This window comes from Neolamprologus brichardi, chromosome 1, assembly GCF_056152115.1.
Source record: "Neolamprologus brichardi isolate AB-2024 chromosome 1, ASM5615211v1, whole genome shotgun sequence".
NCBI classification, from domain to species: Eukaryota; Metazoa; Chordata; class Actinopteri; order Cichliformes; family Cichlidae; genus Neolamprologus; species Neolamprologus brichardi.
Window position 1 is genome coordinate 43290800 of NC_142104.1, and position 19623 is coordinate 43310422.

General features: G+C 44.4%; 1 protein-coding gene across 7 annotated transcripts in view; it reads left to right on the top strand.

Annotated features, from left to right (window-relative positions):
- Nucleotides 1-19623, top strand: part of herc1 (HECT and RLD domain containing E3 ubiquitin protein ligase family member 1) — a 93515-nt gene that overhangs the window by 33826 nt on the left and 40066 nt on the right. For 6 of the 7 annotated variants that reach the window (XM_087842764.1, XM_087842755.1, XM_087842801.1 and 3 more), the window contains 18 exons: nucleotides 458-723; nucleotides 3348-3563; nucleotides 6743-6863; nucleotides 7114-7351; nucleotides 7432-7604; nucleotides 8772-8927; nucleotides 9012-9118; nucleotides 9206-9316; nucleotides 9394-9564; nucleotides 11281-11520; nucleotides 11617-11700; nucleotides 12778-13337; nucleotides 14360-14987; nucleotides 16200-16473; nucleotides 16579-16789; nucleotides 16882-17048; nucleotides 17248-17364; nucleotides 18946-19201. In XM_087842764.1, the coding sequence (XP_087698890.1) occupies nucleotides 458-723; nucleotides 3348-3563; nucleotides 6743-6863; nucleotides 7114-7351; nucleotides 7432-7604; nucleotides 8772-8927; nucleotides 9012-9118; nucleotides 9206-9316; nucleotides 9394-9564; nucleotides 11281-11520; nucleotides 11617-11700; nucleotides 12778-13337; nucleotides 14360-14987; nucleotides 16200-16473; nucleotides 16579-16789; nucleotides 16882-17048; nucleotides 17248-17364; nucleotides 18946-19201 (4096 nt within the window). The remainder of the gene's footprint in view (nucleotides 1-457; nucleotides 724-3347; nucleotides 3564-6742; nucleotides 6864-7113; nucleotides 7352-7431; nucleotides 7605-8771; nucleotides 8928-9011; nucleotides 9119-9205; nucleotides 9317-9393; nucleotides 9565-11280; nucleotides 11521-11616; nucleotides 11701-12777; nucleotides 13338-14359; nucleotides 14988-16199; nucleotides 16474-16578; nucleotides 16790-16881; nucleotides 17049-17247; nucleotides 17365-18945; nucleotides 19202-19623) is intronic. The other variant, XM_087842792.1, reaches the window with a different exon arrangement.

Genomic DNA, 19623 nt, shown 5'->3' on the forward strand with positions numbered 1-19623 from the left:
AAGAAAGATAAAGAAATGAGGATCACATAAACGTCTCCATTCAGGCCATTCTTCTGCTTGCGCTGTTACTTTGCACTATGATGGCTCATTCCTCGTGAAGAGTGTAATCTATTACTTTGAAGAATTTTCATGGAAATTTCTGGGTTGCACTTTTGAAGAAGTCATCAGTGCTGATACTTTGACTGAGTTGTTGTGTGGACGCGCTAGCCTGTTTCCCATTCCACTTCTCAGCCGCAGAATTCTTCCTCAGTGTGTGCTGGATACTCGGTGCATCCATCACAGGCAAACTCATAATGGAGGCTTGCGCCTGCATGTAGATTCGGCATTTGGCCATCTGATGAACTCCGGTCGAGTAATAATGCGCTCCTTTTAAGTGCTTCAAAGCTACTCAGCACATCCCTCAATAGATCCCCTGTGTGCACAAATACAACAAACAGGATCTTCTCCTCCTTCTCAGGCCTCCTCCACAGCTCACCAGACTCCCTGGCTGAGTCCTGGTTTCGGGCCAAGCTGAGCCGTCAGCAGAGTTACAGTTCAACGTACGAAGAGTCAGACCTGGACTTGAGCCGATCGCTGGGCATCCACGCTCTCATCGACAACATGGTCAGCTTCATCAGTGGTGACGTGGGCTTGGCTCCAGCTTTTAAGGAGCCAGAAGAAAGTATGTCCACCAGCCCACAGGCCATTATCCTGGCTATGGAGCAGCAGCAGAGCAGAGCAGAGGTGAGCGATTCCTCAGCGCTGACGAGAAGTCGAACCAAACGATGGTTAATCAGAGTCAGCATAGTTGATTTTGTTCTTTTCTTCTATGAAACGTTTTTAATTCATTTGTGGAGGATTTTTATTTTTTGTACAGTTATACCTTTTCAGAACAGAGCTGACAGTATTTTATACGTTTTCTCAGTCTAAAACTGACTGATTCCTACTGACGATATAAAGACATCGTCAAAAGTTTGGGTATTTATGTTCTAAAGAAGAACACGTCATCATCAAATTCAAAAACAATTCAAATTAGTCAGATGATATTTTAAAAATGTCTCTACAGTTTTGCTTAGAGGCCTATCATCAACAGCTGTCAGTCCTCTGGATCAGTTTCCTGCTATGGCTGCTAATCCAAATCAATACATTCATAAGGCGAATAAATTAGTTGTGTGCAGTTGTGTTGCACAGCTGGAAACCATGGCACAGCATTAAATAGGTTAGTTTAGTGTCTGAAGCATCAGTCATTTTATTGTTCTCCAGTCGTCAGTTGTTCTCCTGAGAAAGGACGGCTGTTGTGAGTAATTGTGCAGAAACGTAAAATCTCTTATCCATATCCCTTTAGGGAGCAGCAAAAACTGGCTCTGAAATAGACAGAAAAAGGAGTGGGAGGCCCGATGCACAACTGTGCAAGAAGACAAACATCTGAGAATGTGTAGTTTAAAACAGAGACACCTCACGGGTTGTAAACTGGCAGCTGCATTAAATAGTACCTGTCAAACACCAGCGTCAGCATCACTGTCACAATCCGGCTGTGTGCAGGCAAGAGTAGGACCCAAACGCAAGCTCGCAGAGACAAAAAGTAAACTCAAAAAACAGCTTTATTGCTGGCGTGGAGTGGGACACGAAAAACAATACAAAACTAAACTGGGAAGACTAAAGCACAAGGAGCCTCAGGGAAAAATCACACAGCTGTGAGGGAGGACGCAACACTGACAAAGAGAAACATGGGGCTAAATACACTGAGGGATAACGAGGGGGAATGAGCCACAGTTGGGAGTAATCAGGCAGGACGAGACAAGGGAAGCAAAACTAGAAACATTAACATAGGACAGACTGAAAGTGAAACAGGAAACACACTGACGGAGCTCAAGACATGTAAACTTAACAGACTGGGGAGACAGAACATAGGGACCTGAAACATGGAACAGAAAGGCAGAGTAGACACAACATGAACATAACAACGCCACAGGGGAAGAGTAAAACAAAATGCAGGAACACAGGACCTCTTTCAAAATAAAATGGGAAACATAATGAAACGCAAACATGAAGCACATGAAGGACAAGGGAGACGAAATGAACGAAATAAACTCAAACTTAAAACGCTGGGTCAAAAGACCCAGGATCATGACGATCACAGTGGAGGGGTGACTTCATGGTCTGAGACTGGGCAAAACAGAGCACACACACTGGATACAGGAAAACAGCTGTCTCCAGCAGAGTGAAACATTTCACCCAGTAAACAGTCAAACTGCAGCTTGAAGGAAGACTTCCTCCATGTACCTTGAAAAATTGAAACAATTGAAAATTGAAAAATCTACAATCCCATGATTTTTGCATTTGAAGATTAAGAAATATTAAAACTATAGTTCTGCACCACACGTCTCAAGAGTTGGTCTTCAGACATTGTTTGGACAAATCTGTTTCTCACAAATTTGGAATCTATTTGTAGCGAAAAGGGGAATTTGTGCAAGTCATATAGAGCATGTACAGTAGTTGTTTGGTGTGGTTAGCATGTTTTTAGTAGCCACCAGGGGAGAAAACATGGTTTTGAAAGGACTTATGGGCTTATGAGGAAACAGCCCTCGGCCATGACCTCAGCAAACACTGTTCTATAAACAAGCACGTTGTTTAACATTTGTGCTCAATGGATCCATTCTGGATTCAGTCTCTTGCCTAACACACGCTACAGCAGTGTTTCCCAACCATTTGGAGCCACGGCACATATTTCACATTAAAAAATTCACACGGCACACCATTAAACAAAAATGTCACAAAAAGCATATTGATCATTTGCCCCTGATCACCAGGACTAGCGAAACTGGCTCGGTTTGTCACCAGTAGACCTTTTGTGCTTTCTTCTGACCACTGCTCACGCTAAGGCCTTCATCTGGGTCGGCATTTTCTCCAGGAACCAGATCAGGCTGACTACTTTTTCTCTTCAGATATTTATCTATTGCTATTACATGACTATTACGTCGTCTTCTTCTGTTTTACTGGCATTTGGTAACCCATTTAATTAGAGCAGGTAGTTGTACTCCCCTCTAGTGGAAGACAATGTAATTGTTCTGGCCGTTACTCACACCAATCGCTTCGAGTAATAATCAGGTGGAACGGCACGGCACACCTATGTGCCGCAGCACAGTGGTTGGGAAACGCTGCTCTAGAGTAGCCGGGAATCGATCCACCGACCTCCCAGTTGCTCTACCTCCTGGCTTGCTGTACCCACTCAAACACAGCTTCCTTGTAAAGACTTATTTAGGCGATACTTATTGGCTAAAAACACCTACAGCTCCAGGCCTAGTAACAGGGCTTCACAAACCAGTGTTACTGATGCTAATTACGTCTATGATGTGTTCTGTGTCCAGCTGCGTTTGGAAGCACTCCACCAGATTGTGGTGTTGATCTCAGGCATGGAGGAGAAGGGCAGCCAACTGAACAATGCAGATCGATCCAGCGCAGTCTTCCAGTCCTCGTCACTGCTCACCTCTGTCAGGTTGCAGTTCCTGGCTGGCTGTTTTGGCCTTGGCACTGTGGGAACTGGCGTGCTGAAGAGGGAGAACGTGCAGCTGCATCATTACCAGGTATGGCTCTCATCACAGGATGAAGAATACCTCGAGTGTCTGGACAATTTGTGAGAAAGATAGGCATTACCTGTTATCTCATAGATTTGCATCTTAATGTCTTTACAGGATATTTGGCGTGTTAAAAAGTACGTAATAGGTGTCACAGTAGTAACGTAGCGGGCCAGCCAATGAAATCATTCAACTTTGCTGTCCTTTCTTGATGGCAACATAGATGCAGGTTTGCAAAAGTAATTATTGTTAATAACGCTCATCATCAAAATACATCACTGGTTCATTTGGGTGCTGGAGTCACCAGGAAGTCCCGCCCTCTCTGCTAACACTCATGATGTGGTTCTGATCTGCAGGGTGATCTGTTCCCTTTGTTTGCTCTGGGTTCCTCCAGGCACTATGTTGATTTTTGGTGTTTTAAAAATACAATGTACCAGCTGACATCATTTTCTTTCAGACACACAAAACAAACTGATTTCACTAAAATTTGTTATATGAAGCTATTTATGAGTTGTTACTAAAACAAACGTGACGATGACGTTTTTTAATCTTGTTTTCTGTTCATAACACGTCGCCTCTGTCGTGTGTCTTATTTACGTTTTTACATTTTCATTTACTGGCCAGTATAAATGCAGATACCAATGTATTGACAAAAACCTAATATTGACCAATATGTCAGTCAATATTATACTAATATATTAATTATTAAAATATTATTAATTAAGCCCAAATTGAAGAATTGACTCTTCTGGAGTTGATATTAATTATCTCCACAGCAATGCAACTCCAAAAGTGACCGGACAACATCTAGCATTCAGGAAGTGGAGAAATAGCAGCCTGAGCCTTTCTATAGCACCGTATCTAAGGACTGATTTAGGGTGACCTGATCCAGCGTAACTACAAGTTTGATCAAAAATAAGCCTCAGAAGTACAGAGGGTGTCTGTCTTAAGAGACCAGCCACATACTTTTCATTTAAAGATTACTAATACTTTTAAATATATATGAGCATTTAATATTTGTACATGGATACTTTATCATCTGCTGAGCTGAGGTCAGGGCTCTAACACACAAAAGTCCATAAACTCGCTTATTTATTCACAACATTCAACAACAAACTCTTTGTCTGCTGATTAGACATGCAACCATCTTGCCTCTGGACAGCTGACAATTAGCATGCTTATACGCTAACATTATGCCAGCTAATGTTAGGCTCGAGGCCTAAAAGTCACATTTTGTTTCTGATGAAGAGTCTGATTGTATTCTCACATTGTATGAGGATTCATTTACCGAGCGTTCGAGTCCAAAAGTGCTAAATCGCCTTCGAATGCAGTTTCAATAACATCGGTTAACAGCAGCTAACAGTGGTAAAAACAGCAGAAAAGTTTAGGACATCCTAAACTCACTTTAGTAGTGCTGTCATTGGATAGAAGTGAATTCATTGACTCATCCACTCATATAAGACACACGTTGCAGGGCTCTAGACTAACCTTTTGCCATGGGCGTACCGGTACGCCTAACTTTGAAAAGTTAGGCGCACACAAATTTTATAATAATTTATATGATATAATGTGTTTTTCTGGATACACTGTGCTTTTTCAGCATTCAAAGATTGATGACACCGTGTCAGAGCACTGGCTATGAATTTCAGAAGGATCAGGCCTCAACTTAACAGAAAAGTTATCAATAGTTCTTTTCCTATTACAGCTACATCCACTTCTGTCAGGCCTAGGCTGCTCACTACGGCTGGGTATCATCACTGATTTCTATAATCCATTCATCCCGGTTTTCAAAGTCCCGATTCGATTCAACTTAGCCTCAGACAGTCAGAAATATTATAATTCTGATCATTTATCAGTACTGACTTCATCAGAATTGTGAACATCACAGCAGATGCCTTTGTGTGAAAGTAACTGAGAATAAAACACAGAAAAACATGAAGGAGATTTTCCTGGTCTGGCTTTTTATAGCAGATAACCTTAAAATATTCTACAATGTTCTGCATATAAAGTTTAAATTTCTTCAGTATTGAACAACAGAAAAAATAGGCTTTCTTGTCCGAGGTCATTTAAGTGAAAAAAGAAAAGAAAAAGACAGCAGTCGACAGCGCTGTAAACAACGGTAGACTGGTGGGTAATAAGCGAATGAATAATACAGAAAACACAGATTGGAGATGGGAAACTGTTCTTGAAGTACAGAGAGAGATAGAGAGCTAGCTGTGCATGAAGTGTGGTTTTAATAGTCGTGGAAGCAAAACAGCAAAATTCATGACGACATTGATCAAATGTGAAGCGCAGTTTGCTGCTTCTTTTGCTGCTGGCTCGGTGAATTTTGGGTGGAGAGACAAAACCTGCAGCTCAGAATCAGCGCAAAAAGACGTAAACACAGCGCCGACCGGACGCATCAGAAACGCTAAGCTCCGACAGCGTGTCCGTCTACGGGCCGTCGGGTGAGAAAGCCGAGAAAGACAAAGCTGATTCTGATGCGTCCGTTCTGTGTTTACGTCTTTGTGTGGAGTCCGTTAACCTGCTCTCATTTGCTGTTTGGTTGTTGTTGAAATGGTTTTGTGAGCTTTAATCTGAGAATCTGGCGTTTCTGGTAAAACACAGTTATATTTAAAAGTCGATTCAGGATTTAATGAATTGATATCGCTTTATTCAAGCTACTCACCTCTCTCTTCCACCTGAACTTTCAACTGGACCACGGCCAATCAGATCAGAGAGGTCCTGCCCCTTACTATCTCTGATTGGTTTAGTCCATGATAGGGGCATAATGTGTGTCTGTTGTTGACCACAGGGAAGGTTGCAAGTTTTTTTTTTTTTCTTTTGCTACCCGAACAGTTGGTCGCACTGGTGCAACCAATTTTTTTTTTTTTTAGTCGCGCCACTGAAAAATTTGGTCGCAGTCTAGAGCCCTGGATTGACAGATGAGGGTGAGTGGTGGTGGTGAGATTTCCATCTGTTCTTATTTTTTTTATATAAAATATTTCAGGGATTAAGTTCTGTACACTGGCACATAAACTCAGAGTGGGCTGCCTGTTCATCGTCATGTATCCTCAATATAGGATCTCTGTATTTGTTTGACAGGAAGAGGTGCGTCTGTATTTTCACCTTCAGTGTAAGTGTAAAGGACTGACTGATTTGTTGTTTTGAACTCTGTCTTTGTGTGGCTGTGCGTTTGTTTTTGACAGGATGGTGTAAAAGCAGCAAAGAGGAGCCTGCAAATGGAAATCCAGACGGCTGTCCATAAGATTTACCAGCAACTGTCTGTCACACTGGAAAGAGCACTTCAGGCAAACAAGCACCACATAGGTAACCAAAGTGCTGCTGTATAGAACTGAGGAGTGTTCACAGCTGTACTGCTTACGTTTATTTATGAAAGCTCATTAGAACTTTCAGGCGATAGCATCAGCTTCACCTGCAGGTAGATGTGAAGTTATGTTTCCAGTTGTGTGTTTGAAGAGAGAACGTAACGGCCTTACTCTACACCTCTAAAACACAAGGCCCAGCCTGTGAGCTTCTATTTGACCCCTTTCTTTGATCTTTTCATTTGTCACCGTAGAAGCTCAGCAGCGCCTCCTGCTGGTGACGGTGTTTGCATTGAGCGTTCGCTACCAGCCAGTGGATGTGTCTCTGGCCATCTCCAGTGGGCTGCTCAATGTGCTGTCCCAGCTCTGCGGGACAGAGACCATGCTGGGGCAGCCCCTCCAGCTCCTGCAAAAACCTGGCGTGTCTCAGCTCAGCACCGCCCTGAAGGTGGCCTCCACACGGCTGCTGCAAATACTCGCCATCAGCACGGGGTAAGAGCTCAACAAGGTGCAGTAGAGGAATTGGTAAATGAGAAGCAGTGCAACACCAGTGTCTTTCCTTGTGTTTGCAGAACATATGCAGACAAACTGAGTCCCAAGGTTGTCCAGTCACTGCTGGACCTGCTTTGCAGTCAGCTGAAAAACCTGTTATCTCAGGCAGGAGTTAGTCTGCTTCATGCTGGAAAAGAGCAGGAAGATGGCAAACATGAGGACAGCGCCGACTCTGAAAGGAAAGACTTCAGAGGTGAAACTCGCGTTTGTTGTCATTACATCTGTGTTTGTTTAACCCTTTAAAACCAGTCGGAGCGGGCACGCTCTGTTTTGCGTAACTACTTTTAAATCCCGGTAGCTCTGCAACCACATAAGCTAGCGCAATAATTTTTTTTGCATATGAAACCGGAGGAGTTGTACTTACATCTTATGCCATCAGCTTGTCCTCGGTCACAGTTTCCTTCCACATATAGCTTTGCAAAAACTGCATAAAAAGCACTTGCAGCAACAAAAACATAATATTCCAGAAACACGCTTTGCCGATCCGATCAGCTGTTCATAACACTTCCTACGTTGGAATAGACGTCAGTGTGAACTATCGCATGTCCGCCATGACCTGCCCGACACCGGAAGTGACGTCATGTTGCGGAAATGTAGTTTTTTACCATCAGGGCCTCATGAGCCTATACTGGTGTTTTTAAAAGTTATCTTTGACTTTATGACTTTCTGTGTTGTTTCTGGGATTCTTAGGACTCATATTGCACTGATGGAAAAAGTTTATTTTCATGCATATGCTGCTTTTTTGCAAATTTGCATTATAATATTTATTTTCATTTTTCCTGCAGTATATAAAAATTGGTGTATTTCAAAAATAAAAGTATAAAGACACTCAAAATAAATTTCCTGTGGTGGGAAACTATTTTGTGCAACTTTTTTGTATTTACAGTTTTGAGGGATAAGCCTCTTAAATTTCTCTAACTAGAAATATATGTTAAAAAACAAAAACGATTTTCAATTTTTTTGTAGTTTATTGCACTTTTTTGCAATTTATGTAATTACTATGCACTTAATGCAGACATATTATTAAAATCTGGGCTATAATGGTTGTATTGATGTATAGCAACTTGAAATGCTCCCAAAAATGGCTCCACAGCATGTAAAAATATAATATAAGCTCTGGCAGACTTGGTTCTATGGTAGGTCTTAAAGGGTTAAAGCTTGTTTATTTTATTTAAATCTTGAGATGTATAAGTCATTGACTTAGCAACACTCACATGAGTGATGCACTTTTGCATGAGGTTTAGATGATGTGGTGTGAACAGTATTTGCTTCAAAGAAAGTCCGTTTTTGTGTTTGTATTGTACCTGTACCTGTACTTTGTACCTGTTATTATACTTATTGCAAGTTTGTTGATTTTCAGCTTTGCTGCGCAAACAGCATACAGCTGAACTGCACCTCGGTGACTTCTTGGTCTTCCTAAGGAGGGTGGTGTCCTCCAAGGCCATCCAGTCCAAGATGGCATCCCCCAAATGGACTGAGGTGCTGCTGAACATTGCAGCGCAGAAGTGCTGCTCAGGTACGAGAAACCACTATCATGTATGGTGCTTTCTCAAATATAAACATAAGTGAAAATGACGCTTCCTTTGGTTATTAAATGTAGGTGTTCCTCTGGTGGGAAACTTGAGAACTCGGCTCCTAGCTCTTCATGTTTTGGAGGCTGTCCTGCCTGCCTGCGAGGCTAGCATGGAAGATGACCAAATGACACAGGTGCTAATAGTTTCTCTGTACGAGTCCTCAGTTTGTCCTACATGCCTGTCGTCAGTCCGCCAGCTTTAATATTTTCTTGTCCTCTAGGTCATTGAACGGCTCTTCTCCCTGCTGTCTGACTGCATGTGGGAAGGTCCCATTGCTCAAACCAAACACTCGATCCAGATTAAAGAAAAAGTTCAGGAGCTTAAGCTACAGGTGTGCAGGATCACCTAGCAGTGGATGTGTCTTTATCTTTATTTGTTTATGTGGCTGACAGCTGCTTGAATTCACAGGGAGATACAGAGGAGGAAGATGAGAACCTTCCCATTCAGGAAATTTCCTTTGACCCAGAAAAGGCTCAGTGTTGTGTAGTGGAAAACAGTCAGGGGCTGACACACGGCAGCGGGGGTAAAGGCTACGGCCTGGCCTCGACCGGCATCTCCTCTGGATGCTACCAGTGGAAGGTACAGTATTTTTCTCATTGGCTCATTATTACTTGGAGACAGTGTTGGGAAGGTTACTTTTAAAATGTATTCCATTACAGATTACAGATTACATGCCCCAAAATGTATTCTGTAACGTATTCCGTTACGTTACTCAATGAGAGTAATGTATTCTGAATACTTTGGATTACTTAATATATTATCATGCTGTTTACAACTACATGAATGTACTATTGCTGTGATTTATTACTGTTACTGAAGGTCCGCGGCTCCGAACCGTAGTAAAGAGACCTCTGGCTAATACGGTGGGTTCTGTGTCGGCTCGTAGCTGAAAACTAGCTTTACTTTGTTGTCTGGGTCAACTTTGCTAGCAGAGACAGAGAGAGGCGTTGAAAGGCTGCTCCAACAGAACTTATTGTTTTTGGAGGAAAACACGAACACGGTGTACAGTCGAGTCTTAATAGCTTACTTACAGCTGGGCTCGTCAGGCTCTCTTCTTGGCTGCAGTGGTTATTATTATATTTACATGCTTCCAGCTCCCGTTTCTGCTCGATGACAGCTCGTACTTTTCCTTTTTCTCCCTCCCTCGCTCACAGACACATAACGGGTATGGCAGTCCATTCTCCCTGCAGCACGGACTACACTGCCCATGATGCTACATTCTTTAGAGCTATACCTGTAGCATTCTGCCTGTTAGCTTAGCACAACAACAACAAAAAGGCCTCTCTCACCCAGGAAACACGCAGAGAGAGAGCGTCACCCTGTAACCATGGCAACCGTAACGCTGCCATATGCCTGTAACACTCTCTTATTGCCTTCATATTAAATAGTTTTTTGAATAACAATTTTAAAAAACATTTCTTCACATCATTATGCAGCCACAAGTAGAGGTGACATGGGCCGTGAGATCGAGACACAGGAATTAGATCCTCTTAATGCGTGTTTGTTTGGGTTTCCACCGGCATGGAATCACCAAAAACAGAGAGAGCACAGCCTAACATATGAAACAGGGAAGTACCGCCGTGTAATCCATTTATTTCAACAAAGTAACTGTATTCTAAATACCACCTTGTTAAACAGTAACTGTAACGGAATACAGTTACTCATATTTTGTATTTTAAATACGTAACGCCGGTACATGTATTCTGTTACTCCCTGTTGGAGTCAAATTGTTAAATGTTGCCATTATTGTACTTAAATTTGTGAGTCTTGGTTCAAACTGTATGATCAAAGGTTACCCTCCCCAGCCTGTCGAACGGTGGGGGAGGCTGTGGTGTTTTATCACAGGCACATCCAATGTGAAGGTTCTGTTTTCTTGTTTAGTAAACGTCCTGCCTTCATGACCCCTTTGGTGAGCAGGAGGTCACACAGATGCACCCCCAAACACACACACACACAGTGTTTTATAACCATGGGGGGTTTTTCACAATGGCTGTTTGTGTAAACTGTGTGTCACAGAAAGCTGCAGGGGAAGCTAGCGTGTGGAAAACTGGTCGAGCTGTTCGTCTCGCTTCGTTAACGGGAATAGGTCTCTGAACCAGCGGGTCTGCTGAGGTGCAGAGAACACTCAAAAAAGAAGATTAATATTGTTTTTATCAATTTTTCTGCTCGATTTCCTTATATAATAATAAAGCATCGCTTTGTTTTTAAATATCAGTAACACAGAGGTGGAAGAGGTGGCCTTTGTTTTTATTTTGCTCCCTACGTGTTTCAGAGTCTGTTTGTTGTCACCTGTAGTTCTACATTGTGAAGGAGAATCGAGGCAATGAGGGGACATGCGTGGGCGTGTCGCGATGGCCCGTGCACGACTTCAACCATCGCACCACATCGGATATGTGGCTGTACCGAGCGTATAGTGGAAACCTCTATCATAACGGGGAGCAAACGCTGACGCTCAGCAGCTTCACTCAGGGAGATTTCATCACCTGCGTTCTGGATATGGAAGCAAGAACCGTCTCCTTTGGCAAGAACGGAGAGGTGAGGGTGAAAAAGGGGAGCAGTCAGTTATTTGTGAAAAGACTTTAGTTAGAAATTAATAGTTCTTTCTCTAACTGTCAACGTTTGATCCCAAAGGAGCCCAAGTTGGCCTTTGAGGACGTGGACGCCACGGAGCTCTATCCCTGTGTGATGTTCTACAGCAGTAATCCAGGAGAGAAGGTAGGTGGCTGTCCGTCCTTTTAAACATTTACTCTTTCAGGCTCTTTAATGGAAATATTCATTTAAGATATCTGTGAAGTCATTTCCCATGTTGTAATGTGTGTTTTCATCTTCACTATAAAAAGTAATTAAACAGTAAATAAAGTTTTAAAGTCTTTAGATCTTTTTATCATGCAGTGCAAAACTAATGTGACACATGACGCTGTTTTATGTGTCTGCATGTAGGCGAATATTGTCCACCAATCACAATTAATTAGCTAAGTAATTAGCACATGTCATCGACATGAAATGAAATCTTTTATTGATGAGGTCTGTCAGCTTTGGAACATCTTTGTGACATTTCCAAAAAGTGAATTGTTGAATTGCCATCCATCCATCCATCCATCTTCATCCGCTTTATCCGAGGCCGGGTCGCGGGGGCAGCAGCCTAAGCAGAGAGGCCCAGACCTCCCTCTCCCCAGCCACCTCCTCCAGCTTATCCGGGGGAACACCAAGGCGTTCCCAGGCCAGCCGAGAGATATAATCTCTCCAGCGTGTCCTGGGTCTACCCCGGGGCCTCCTCCCGGTGGGACATGCCCGTATCACCTCACCCAGGAGGAAGCTCATTTCTGCCGCTTGTATCCGCGATCTCGTCCTTTCGGTCACTACCCACAGCTCGTGGCCATAGGTGAGGGTAGGGACGTAGATCGACCGGTAAATTGAGAGCTTCGCTTTTACACTCAGCTCCCTCTTCACCACGACGGACCGGTGCAGCGTCTGCATCACTGCAGCTGCAGCCCCAATCCGTCTGTCGATCTCCGGCTCCCTTCTCCCATCACTCGCGAACAAGACCCCGAGATACTTGAACTCCTCCACTTGGGGCAGGAACTCATCCTCAACCCGGAGTTGAATGTTTAATTGCGAATAGTCAAATTTACATTATGGATTTTTGACTACTCAGACGCTTGTTTGTATCTACATTCATCTAACAACCGTTGATTAAACACTTACAACACCTACCACAAATCACCTCAAAGAATCTGTTTCTGAGTATATGTTAGTTACTGTACATGTTTTGTCGTTATCTTTGGTCTCTAGGTTAAGATATGTGACATGCAAATGAGGGGAACGCCGCGAGACCTCTTACCTGGGGATCCTGTCTGCAGCCCTGTGGCCACAGTGCTGGCCGAAGCCACCATACAGCTGATCCGCATCCTACATCGCACTGACCACTGGACCCATCGCATAAACAAGACTATGATTGAACGACTTCACAAAATCAAACTGTGCTTTAGAGAGTCGGCCGGCGCTTCCGGCGGCGGCCTAGGACAGAGGCTGAAAAAGAGCCGCTCGGTGCAGAGCCGCGAGGAGCACGACACTCAGAGAGAAAGCCAGGAGACGCCCACGCGGACAGATGAGGAGAAAGGGCGCCACGGACGGCAGCACGGCTTGGGGGAGCTGTCGGAGCACCACTTGAGAACCCTCTGCACAGAGGTGTGGCCTGTCCTGGCGGTGATTGGGGGGGCGGACGCGGGACTTCGGGTCGGAGGCAGATGTGTGCACAAACAGACCGGGAGGCATGCTACTCTGCTGGGTGTGACGAAGGAAGGCAGTACCTCAGCTAAGGTGCAGTGGGATGAAGCTGAGGTCACTATCAGGTATTGAATGAAAAGTTTTCTGCTGTTTATTATTCTAATTAAATGTAAAGCATATATGTTTATGACAACGTGCCGAGTGACTTTAACCTCCTGGGACCTGACATCACATTTTGGGTTGTCTAGAGCAGCGGTCTCCAAGCTTGTTTGCGCCACGGACCGGCCTTTAAGGTGTCGCGGATAAATACAACAAAATAAAACTAGTACTGGTACCAAAAAAAAGAAGATTTATTCATAACACACGTGAAAAGATCCAGGAAAACCGAGTAAATGATAAAAACGATAACAAAATAACGCTGAAAACCGATAAAAACCCTGAAAACCACACATTTCACACCTGAGCCTCAACTCTCGCGGCCCGGTACCAAACGACTCACGGACCGGTCTGAGGCCCGGGGGTTGGGGACCGCTGGTCTAGACCACAATACTAAATCTTGCTCTACAAGGGCCTGATATCCACTTACGAGGACGTTACCTGCCACTGTTCTATCGAAATGTAAAACGAATGCCCTCATATGTGGATATCAGGCCCTCAGAGAGCGAGATTTTACATTCATCAGGTCCCAAACAGCCCAAATAGCAGAAGAAGTTAAGAATATGCCATGAAAGAGTTCAGGTCTTAGGAGGCTCAGGCTGCAACAGTTGTTCTGTTTCTCCTGAATAATGACTTCAGGGGTTAAAAACGAGTAGCATCACTCTGCATGTGAAACGAGCCGTCCTCTAGTCACGTGTCCGTCTTGCTGAAGAACACGTGTCTACTGGAATGTCTTCATGTTTTCTGCTGTGTCCTCCTTCTAAATCATCATTTCACCCTCTGTTTTCCCTCGCTCCATTTCACTCTTTCACATCTTGACTTCGGCTTGTGACTCATCGTCCATACATTCTTCTGGGACGGTCATGTGTTGTACCCACATAATGCACCATTTTATTTGTCTCGCATGCTGTGCCTTTTCTCTCCTACCCTTTCCCTCACTTTGTGTTTCCTTCCCTTGTCTCCTTTCACTCTCCACTCCCTTCTATTAAAGCTTCCCAACTTTCTGGTCGCCTAGTGACACTCCATTGTACAACCTGGAGCCGTGCGAGCCTTTGCCCTTTGATGTGGCCCGTTTCCGTGGCCTCACTGCCTCCTTGTTGTTGGACCTCACCTACCTTACCAGCATTCACGAGGACACTACAACGAAGCTCAGCGCCCGACGCCACGAGAAGAAGCACCGCAACACGCCCTCTACTGGGCACGAGCCGACCGGCGGCGAGGAGAAAACCGACGGCGAAGGGCACAACCGTAACGACTCAAAAGATAACGTCGGAGCCCCTTCAGCTGCCACGACCTCTGACCTACGAGTGTCCCACAGCCTCGATGAGGTGAAAGCACACGTGGCGCCCAACTCGAAGTCAGAGAGTGAGATCTCCTCTGTGGCTGGAGGCGGGGTAGGTGTGAATGAAACCCTTTTCACTTCTCCCGCTCCTGCTGATGGGAACAGGAAGAAAGGCCATGATCATGGCTGCCGCGGTCACGAGCCCTCTCCTTCCTCCATCACCACTCAGTCAGAGATCCATGCTGTGCAGCTGTCCTACCTCTACCTGGGAGCTATGAAGACCCTCAGTGCGCTGCTGAGCTGCAGCAAGTATGCTGAGCTGCTCCTCATACCAAAGGTAAAGACGCCTGCCTAGTACGTTTTCTCAAACTGTAGCAGTCCACTACTGTACTAGGAACTGAGTCTTATAAAACTTTATCAGGGTTTCTTCAGACTGGTTGTTTGCATTTCCACCATGTGTAAAGTATGTTAAACACTAGGGGTGCAACGATACACAAAATTCACGGTTCGGTATTTTTTCGATACAAAAAAATGTTCATGCCTTTTTTATTTGTCATTTATTAAAATTATAAATATATATTTTAACTCAAAAGTACAGTTTTTAAATTTAATGTTGCTGAAACAACAAAATAATAAAAAAATAAATCTATCTGATGGAGAAATCCCTCATCTTTGGAAAAGAGAGTTTATTACAGAGAAATGGCTCTTTCCAAAATAAAAGCTATACTATACGCTTCTTCTGGGCTATATTCTCAGCAGCATATTAAACATATCAGGTCCCCATAAGGAGAATCATGTGCTAACGGCTGTCTAAATGACTCGGGTAAAGTTTGTAGCATGCGTGCTTGTTGTTTTTGTCTGCTTCCACTTGTCTTTGCACGAGGATGATGTCGGAGTAAATGTGCAGTCATATTCGTTGTGTTCCCACTAGTGCTGTCAGCGTTAATCTGAAATGACGTTAACGCCACAACACGGCAAATCTCCGTCAACGAGCTACCGCGGATCGCCCCGTGCGTGGGGCTGGACAGCCAACACATTAACGAGCTAACTGTGCTAACACACTAGTTCCCACCAATGTAATTGAGCATTGCGTGGCACATCTGACATACTGTTTTACTTTTGTCCATGACGCGCTTACCTTCAGGGTAATGGTTCCAAACGCCACATCTGAATGAGGGTGGGGGAGGTTCAATTTGCCAATGTTGCAACGAGCTTAACTTCTGTCTCGCTAGCTTGCCCTGCGCTCAGTGAATCTGCGTTCGACTACTCCGCCTAGGCTGCACTGTCGAGCGCAGATCCACTGAGCGCTCAACACAGACAGCACCGTCAGAAGAAAAGTTGATAAAATAAATTAAAAATTTTGTATTGTTCGATACATATGCGTACCGAACCGAAAGCACTGTATCAAACGGTTCAATATCGATACGAGTATCGTTGCACCCCTACTAAGTACGTATGTAAAAACATTGTCTGAAGTTGGTGAAATCAAAAACAGATCTCAGTTAAATATTAGGAGATTTCTAACCACCAGTTCTGTCCTGACCTCCAGGTGTTACCAGAAGCAACCCCCAGTGGGCACAACGCTGATCTGAACACCTGCACCAGTGCAAACCCAGCTGCCACCTCACCAGTTTACCAGGATGAGGTGGAGATGCGGGCAGCTCTGCAGTTCCTCATGCGTCACATGGTGAAGCGGGCAGTAATGCGCTCCCCCATCAAGCGAGCCCTGGGGCTGGCAGACCTGGAGAGGGCGCAGGCTATGATCTACAAGCTGGTTGTAAATGGGTTGTTAGAGGAGCCCAGTGGTGGCAAAGCAAAGGCTGGTGAGAACATGCAGATAGTTTCAGTTCAAACCCCTAAAAGAGTTCAATTTCTAATCAAGCCACATAGAATAAAGCTGCAAATTATCTTTTTTATCTCTTTCACAGGTGTGAGAAGTGAACCTGAAGGTGAGGGGGAAGTTACAGAGGGTGAACAGTTGGCACAAACCCCCGTCACCACCAGTCCGTCAGCTTCCAGCACCACCTCCTTTATGAGCTCCTCATTGGAGGACACTACCACAGCTACCACACCTGTCACTGACACAGAGACCGTCCCTGCCTCGGAGTCTCCGGGAGTCATGCCTCTCAGCCTCCTGAGGTCAGAACAGATGGCACATATTGTTATTTAGCTAGTGCTAACGAGTAGCCGTGTGGGATTAAAGTGAGATGACTATTTTAATCCACCTGCAGGCAAATGTTCTCCAGTTACCCCACCACCACTCTTGTTCCGACACGTCGAGCCCAGACTCCTCCCGTGTCATCCCTCCCGACCTCTCCGTCAGATGAGGTCGGCCGCAGACAGAGCCTCACCTCTCCGGACTCCCAGCCCTCCAGACCACAAAACAGAACTGGTACCTGTAAGTGTGCCAAACTGCAAGGAGCATTCTTTGGTTGGCCCGTGGAAAGCTTGGATCTTATCCATTATGGAAAAGCTGAAAAAATAGACAAACAAACAGATATTTTAATATAATTCTGTTTTACTTTTTGCATCTTTTGATACTGTATTCAGACGCCTGACCCCGATGATGATGATGATGTCATTGTTGTTTCCTTCAGCCCTGTCGGACCCCAGCAGCAGACTGTCCACGTCTCCCCCTCCACCTGCGATTGCTGTGCCTCTGTTGGAGATGGGCTTCTCCCTGCGCCAGATCACTAAAGCTCTGGAAGCCACTGGTCAGTCTGTCTGTAGTAACCGGCCCATTTTTGTCCATTTTCTTAAGAATCATAAACAATGATGAGAAAGAGCAAGCGTGTTGTGGCGAATCCACAAACAAATGGATCGGACATCAGTTGTAGAAACGATAGTCTTTATTGGCTTCAAAAAGGGGAACAAATAAACTTCTCGACATCAGAGCAACATAGTGGCTTCCCGAAACTTTCTTTGCTAGCTAAAACCCAGAGTAACTTTCATCTACCACAAAGGATTCTGGGAAACGCAGTTTTCTAATGAAAATACCTGTTAAATGCTCCCCTTTAGCAGAAAATTAAATCTATAATCAACAGCTCTCACTAAACATGTGACTAACACTTAAATCACTTACAAAATAACCAAAATGCTATTATCAAACAATAAACTGCAATAAAGTTACAACAAAGTGCCTTTTTAAAATACATGAAGTCAGGGTAAAAAGATTATATTCCAGGAATAATCAAGATGTTGGTCGTGTCCAAATTCATGGGCTGCATCCTCCTGAGGCCGCATTTGTAGACCGATTACGTCACAGCGACGCGCCGAAGGCTGTCCAAATTCGTAGACTCCTCCGAATGCAGCCGACAAATGCGTCCTCCTTTTCCCCGAATTTGAAGGATGGGTCGGGTGTGTCCTTCGTGGCCTACCATATCCCAGAATTCATAGCGCGGCCCAGCCAAACTCCAGTTTCCAACAATGGCGGCCGCTACTAAGTTTTAAAATTACTCTTACTAATCTTTCTGGGTCACAAAATAAACTTTTAACATATTTTCAGGCGAGAAAGTAGCTGTGTAAACATCAAATAACTGCTCGGTTTATCAAGATATCGCATATTTGCAAAAGTGCTTCGACGTTTTCGGAGACGTCTGCTACCCACCACCTCGATAGCTCGCCGGGAGCTCGAGGGTCACTGATGCGGCCGAGAACGGCACAACTCCATCATTTTCAGATCACCGCGGACTTTCGCTGCTCGGGTTAAACGTAATATATAAGTCACTTAGACAACCTAAAAATGTTATTGTTGGGCTTTTTTCAGTGTTTTGTTTGTTCGTGAGTAAATCGGTTTGGCTGAGATTAAAGTTATTTGATTAGATTAGATAAAATAAAACTTTATTAATCCCCCGGGTGGTTTTCACACAGCTGACTAAACGTCAAACAGAAAACTGATTAAACAGAAGTGTGAGACAGTCGAAAATTTACTCCAGTGTCCTGTTATACTTTAGATAGCAAGGAGCAGACGGCCGAGTTTATTAAACTCCACTGAGACAGCGGTGACGCTAATCAGAAGGCTCGACCGTCCATTTCACAGCCATTTACTTCCAGCCTACCCGACCTTCTGAGGACCCGGCCCACGTAGACCGTGAAGGCCGGGTCCTCAGGAGGATGCAGCCGATGAATTTGGACACGACCGTTGACTTATTTTTTCTACCTAAAATCTTGAATATTCTCAGAATGTTTCTACCTTTTCATCCTGTGTAACAAAGTTTCTGTGCATCATTACGTTTGTGTGACGTGGCGTAATCCCCTACAAATAGTCGACCTGTTATGATATGTTTTTATCCCAGGTGCTCGAGGAGAGGTAGATGCTCAGAACATCACCGTGCTAGCCATGTGGATGATCGAACATCCAGGAACGGAGGACGAGCACGACGAGCCCCACGGCAGAGGCGGCGGTGTCAGCGGTGAAGCCCCCGACTCGTCCTGTTCTGGTGCCACAGCGATCACTGGAGCCAAATCTCTGGATAAAAACTCCTATCTGTGCTCTCCCGGGGTCATAGCCAGCGCAGACACTTCCGAAGTGGAGGAAGGTTTCAGCGAAAGGTAGAACAGGGCGCTCGTTGCTCGCAGCGTGTTGCATTTTAATTACAACAGTAATTAAAGTAGAGTAGTAGTAGGATAAGTAATGTTTAAAAGTTGTGGTTAGAAGTTTACATACACTCATCATGGACATGTATGTCACAGTAACTGCTCTTATTCCAGGCGTCTGTAATGAAAAACTGGGTCCACAAATTTGAATTTATTTTGGATTTTCTCCAATCGACACAGGATCAAACATACATTCAACCAAATCTTTTAACAAGTAGTACTGAAGCCTATTCATTCCTTATTATTGATCATGATTGACAACTGATAGCTTCGCCCTCTCAATATAAAAATGGAAAAGTCCAAGGAACTCCGTGAAGATCTAAGAAGCAGTGATGGGATTTCTGGCTCTTTCGGCTCCGAACCGGCTCTTCAGGTTA